The following is a 5,936-nucleotide window of genomic DNA, read 5'->3' on the forward strand; positions in this document are numbered from 1 at the left end:
CAAGTAACTGTCTCGTTAATCGTGATCTCTAAGTCACAGAAGGTGAAAATTACTTTCGCAAAGATTGCAAGACTATTGCCAATGAACTACGTGGAGTTGTTCACGGTATATTTCAAATGCTGTGAAAGTGGAATTTGCATACTTTGTTTTGTTGTTTGGACTGAGTTCATCAAACGCATCTAAATGTGTCATGGTAGGTTAAAACAGCGCTAACCACGCTTTCTAAAACTAATAATTATAACTATTTATAAATCACAAAAATAAAAGTAATAATTAGTTAAATATCTAATTAAATAATAAAAAATGAAAATAAAATCTCATACTAAATTTAAAATGATTCAAACATAAATTAAAATTATCTTGAAAAAAATATGGGGTTTTTGTTAAAAATAACCCAAAATTTGACTTTGAATACAAAAGTAGACCCCTGAAAAAACATTTGGCAGAAATAACCTAAAGGGGGTAGTGAAAAGACCATTTAATCATGTATGAATAAAAAAAAACGGATGTCCTAATTACCGTTTACTCCCTGACGAAGTCTACTAAAGTGAAAATGAAGTCTATTAGTAGACTTCATTTTATCGAAATGAAGTCTACTAAGTAATTAAATCTGTAAATTTAATTTTAAAATTTTAAAAAAATTATTTTGGTATCAAATTTACCATCATAAATTCTGTAATCGTAACCCAAATGTACAGAAATTATTTTTTCATATTGGTAAATGGAAATGTATGTTTTTAAATTAAGTAGAAGTAAATTTATTATTTAGATTTTAAAAGTTGTAGACTTCTATATTGAAGTCTACTAAACCGAATAAATTAACCTAACGGAAATTTAAACCGGGAATAACTTCCCTTAACCAAGAGAAACTGCCTTTAACCGGGTAAATTTACCTGGACCCCGGAAAATTAGTAACCTTAACCAAAAAAACTTACCCGAACCGTACGGAATTACCAGACTATATATACGAATTTAACAGATCCAGTTAAAAAAAAACCGTCGAAAATTCGTGTAAAAAAAAAAAGTCGAAGGCGATTTCTGTTTCTCTGCTCCGGCGCCGCCGACATACAGAACCGCCGCCGATAAACTCGTTCAGGCAAGTTTTCTTTCTCCAACCACACCCCCATGCTTCCCTACTCCTCCGTATTCATCACCTTTCCGTTTTCGTAACCCCTAGTTTCCAGATCTGAAATTAGGGTTTTTTTTTTTTGCAGATCTGCTTTCGCCGTTGGAGGTTAACGTCATTTCCTGCCTCAAAAACGGTTAGTAGGTTGTTCCGAAGTTATATACTTAGCAATTCTTAAATTTCTTCTATCTTCCTGTAATTTTTTCCGTCGGGTTTGACTTAGGTTTTTTTCCCAGATCTGGTTGTATTTTCTCGACGCCAACTTCATCTAATAAAGGCGGTTAACACTATAAACTTTGTAGATTCCATTTCGATGATTTGTTTTAGTAGACTTCATATACAGTATTTATCATGTATTGATTGCTTCGGTTGGGTTCTGTAGACTTCATATGCAGTATTTATGATGTTTTGATTGCTTCATATACTGTTTTTTTTTATGTTAAGATTGCTTCGGTTGGCTTCAGTAGACTTCTCGACTCGGATTGTACTTAGAATGTGAAAGTAGACTTCATTTTGTGAAAGTAGACTCCATTTTGTGAAAGTAGACTTCATTTTGTGAAAGTAGACTTCTTTTTGTGAAAGTAGACTTCATTTTGGGAAAGCAGACTTCATTTTGGGAAAGTAGACTTCATTTTGATAAAGTAGACTTCATTTTGATAAAGTAGACTTCATTTTGAAAATGTAGACTTCATTCGTGTATAGTTTCAAACCGTTTTTCTCATTAGAGCTTTGTTACCGTTGATGCAGGAATCTTTGTTAGATAATGGTGGCCTCTGAATTCCCTAGAAGAATTTACACCAAAGGGTTTGAGCCAGCCCCGGATAAAAGCATCGGCTATTATGCTGATGATTATAGGTTGGTCCCTGCACTAAAGTCAGCTCTACAAGAGGATGAATGGGAAGAGATTTACGAGTCACCGTTGGGTGTCTTTTTAAAGTTCCACGACTTGGATTTTGGTTGGGCTTCTAGGCTGGTGCACCCCATGCTGACCTTTCAGATAGTTTGCAAGCAGAGGTACAAGATATGGAGCCTGATTGGTACCACTCCAGTTCGGTTTTCATTGCATGAGTTTGAGGAGATCACCGGACTCAACTGCGGGTACGTGGATGACTTGGCTTTAACTGATCTTGCGCTTGTCGATGACATGCGTGCATTTTGGGAGCTAATGGGGGTCGATGCCGAGTCGGGCCCAAGCACTACCGAAATTATCGAAGCCTGTTCCAACTGCTCATCATGGTCTCGGGATGATAGGCTGCGGTTGGGTTATCTTGGGATCTATGCTGGTTTCATAGTGGCAACGAGACCTGGCTCATCCACAAATGTCAACCATGCCAGACTAGTGATGGATCTCGAAAGTTTTAAGGAGTTTCCATGGGGAAGAATTGCTTTTCAGCATTTGATCAAGTCTGTTAAGGAGAAAGATCTCAGCAAAAACATTCATATAGAAGGATTTGTGCAAGCTCTTCAAGTGTGGGTGTACTATGCTCTACCGGATTTTGCTGCTGAATTTGGCGAACCATTGCCAAATGTTACTGAAGAACCTCTTTTGCTGGCTTACAAAGGATCAAGAGGACGAAAGAACGTCAAAACCAACATGCTAAAACAGGTACTGTATTAGTGTAGTAGACTTCTATGTAGTAATGAATTTTCAAAGTAGACTTCAGAAGTAGACTTCATGTGTAGACTTCTATATGTACCATTAATAGTGTTTGACATTCAGGAGTAAACTTCTGAGTTAGACTTCAAGAGTAGACTTCTATGTTAGACTTCAGGAGTAGACTTCATACGTAGTTTTCCGAGGCTTCATATGGCTAGTAATCCATTTACTTATTGTGTTTTTCCAGGCTCGCATACAGTCCTGCGTGGCTAAGGACTTGGCGGATATGTTTCCCATGTGGGATGATGACGAACAGGATCCAGATATTGTCAAGATTGTCAATGCACTCCATGACCCCAATTTCAAATTCTCAAAAAACCATTGGCCTTTGGAAGGTGTTTTGGGTGCACACACCGGAAAGAGGAGCCTTCCCTCAGATGAATCAAGTCGCAAGAGACCCTGCACAGCCTTTGCCTCTGCCGCATCATTCGTTGGTGATGAAGGGGTCGGAGTTGTCGCTACTATGAAAGCGCACTTCGACCAATGCTTCCAAAGCTTTTCAACCAAGATGCTGAATGGTCTTGGTAGCTGTGAAAAGCAGATCAAACGTCTCACCGAGAAGGTTGAATCTGTAGAGCGTGCGGTAGAAGAGTTGACTACAGGGTCTACGACTGAAATCTTTGACTGAAGTCTACTAAGTTGTAATCGTAATTGTACTGAAGTCTACTAAGTCTATTAACATGTTAGTATTTCTAATTTTCGATTTCACCCTTACAACTGATTAAGTTCTGTAAGATATCATTGAGCATGCGGAAAAGAGTATACGGAAAAGTGTATACGGAAAAAGTGTACACCGATAGTGTACACGGAAAAAGATTTATTAAAATAAGAATTGTTAGTCTACAAACGAAGTCTACAAACGAAGTGTACAAACGAAGTCTACCATAGTCATGTAAACATATAAGTAAACCCAAAAAACATAAAACATGGAGTCAACTAATTTCACCGCGGCCATTCATTTGCAAATCCAGGAGTTGTTTTCCAGAATAAGGCACATTCCAACTTCCAGAAGCAAGGACTGCAGAGTTTGTCACCATATGAGTCCACGAGGCGTTCATCATCCATCCAGTGCTGGTTTGGCAGATTCATACAAGCACAACTCCTTGATTGTGCCTTATCAAAAACATGGAAGACCAGTTCGTGAAACGTGTCAGGCTTCTTATAAGTGGTCGGACACCTGTTTATGTGCTGCATAGTCTTCCTCATCTTCGTTGCCTCTGCCGGAACTATACCACGAATGTGGTTAAATAGATCATGGCTACCATCCATGGTTAAAGAGAACATAACCATGGAGTAAGTAGCCATGAGGCATCCTCCATTTGATGACACCTTTATTAAGTCAAATCCTTCTTGGATGCTATCTTCATAGAAGATTAGAAAAACGGCTCGTAGGTATTGCGTTGTAGGATTTCTACACTCCAAACAGCGCCGAAAGAAAGCGTCAACCCTCCCATGTTGAGCCCAGACCCATGGAATCGTCAAAGTTATTAGATCAACGGCTCTTAAAAGACCCTCTTCATTAGAAATCTAATTTAGATGTTTGGAGGAAACCCTTGCTCTACAGAGCCCACCATAGGAACGAGAAGTGATTTTTAAGAGGATATCCCACAGAATGTCAGAAGGGAGAGAGTTGAAGTTTATCTGGATCGACATCTTCAAAGGGTCTGAAATGAAACTATAATTCGTCTAAACCCGAGAATTTATAAGCAAAAATACAGTACACAAACAGGTACAACGGTTATACGTACCGTTAAAGTCGTTAAAGCAGTTACATATATGAAGTCGTTTCAAACATAACCGTCAACAAAATATCACATACACAGTAGACTTCGACAGTAGACTTCCCCAATAGACTTCTATAGTTGACTTCCATAGCAGACTTCTTTGAGAACAATAGATGCTTTGTCTTCTGATAGACAAGACTTTTTAGGGTCTCAGGGCTATCAATCCCCTTGTCAAAGTAGCACAATGAGGTTTATCAATCAAGATGTGGTGTTAGACACTAAACTATGTGATCAAGTTCTTAATTCAAGAAAACAAGAGTGGTTTTGATTATCTAAAGACAACTACAAACTTAAACAGAAATAAAGACTAATGAAATGATTAAACAAGAACTAAACAATTACAAATGATGAGAATGTATGAATGATGATGAGAAAGGTCTTAGACATGATAGTGGATTAGGGTGCCTTCAGTGATAAACTAATGAGCTAATGAATCATATGATCAAGCAAGCCATTCAACATAAACATCTTTAATTAAGTTAATCCTCTCATAAAGGCATTAACTTCTATGCTAAAACAGTTTCTAACCCAATCATCATCAGTGAAACATGAGTTAACAAGCATTAAGAATCAGTTTAATCTGTCATTTAAGCATATAAACAATCATTCCCTGATGAATAACACTTAAACCTCTACAACCTTGGTTCAGGCATTTCATCAAACACTTTTGGTGCATGAAATGCCCAGAATCTAGACCACATATGATTTGTATGGATCTAGCATAGAGAACAAGTTGTAGAGAATGGAATATGCATGATCTAACCCCTAAGCTCACTAATCTACCACTTAAGCACCCTAATCTACATATCTAAGACTTTAATATGGGATTACTCACTAATCATGATCAACACACTAAATCCTTTGCAAGATGTGTTGTTAATCATGATTAGAAGTGTGATTTGATGATAAGAAATGATGGAACAAGATAAAAAGAAACTAATTCAAATCGATATTAAGCTCTAAAAACAAAGTGTATCAAGTGGTTTTTCACCAAAGAGGAAAAGAAACTAAAAGTAGATAAAAGGTGTTCTCTAAATTAGGTCTAAAAACAATATATAGGAGTCTTGGGCGAACCTGGTCAACCCGAAACAAACCGGGTACTGACCCGGTCTTGATGGGTGAAGATGGGTTTGCCACGGTCTGATGTGTTCTTGGTGTGACCGTGGCAACCTAAACGTGTCAAAGCTTTCTCTTGTGTTCTTGGTCGCCTTTTGATGCCACGGTCTGATCAAACCTCGTCCGAATCCGTGGCAAGTCACCGTGTCAAACGCCGAAGATGTGTAAAAGTTGCCACGGTCAAGCCCCAGACCGTGGCATTCAGACCGTGTCAAAAACCGCATGCATGTAAAATCCTTCCCAGCCAAGTATT

At 38.1% G+C, this 5,936-nt stretch overlaps 1 protein-coding gene across 1 annotated transcript; it reads left to right on the top strand.

Moving 5' to 3' along the window:
* The first annotated feature begins 1,889 nt into the window (after positions 1 to 1,889).
* On the top strand, positions 1,890 to 3,411 carry LOC18009718. Its single transcript, XM_024159049.1, has 2 exons — positions 1,890 to 2,732; positions 2,971 to 3,411. The coding sequence occupies exons 1-2, from the start codon at positions 1,890 to 1,892 to the stop codon at positions 3,409 to 3,411; spliced, it is 1,284 nt and encodes a 427-aa protein (XP_024014817.1).
* Positions 3,412 to 5,936: the final 2,525 nt, after the last annotated feature.

Source organism: Eutrema salsugineum, unplaced genomic scaffold, assembly GCF_000478725.1.
Source record: "Eutrema salsugineum unplaced genomic scaffold, Eutsalg1_0 scaffold_8, whole genome shotgun sequence".
NCBI classification, from domain to species: Eukaryota; Viridiplantae; Streptophyta; class Magnoliopsida; order Brassicales; family Brassicaceae; genus Eutrema; species Eutrema salsugineum.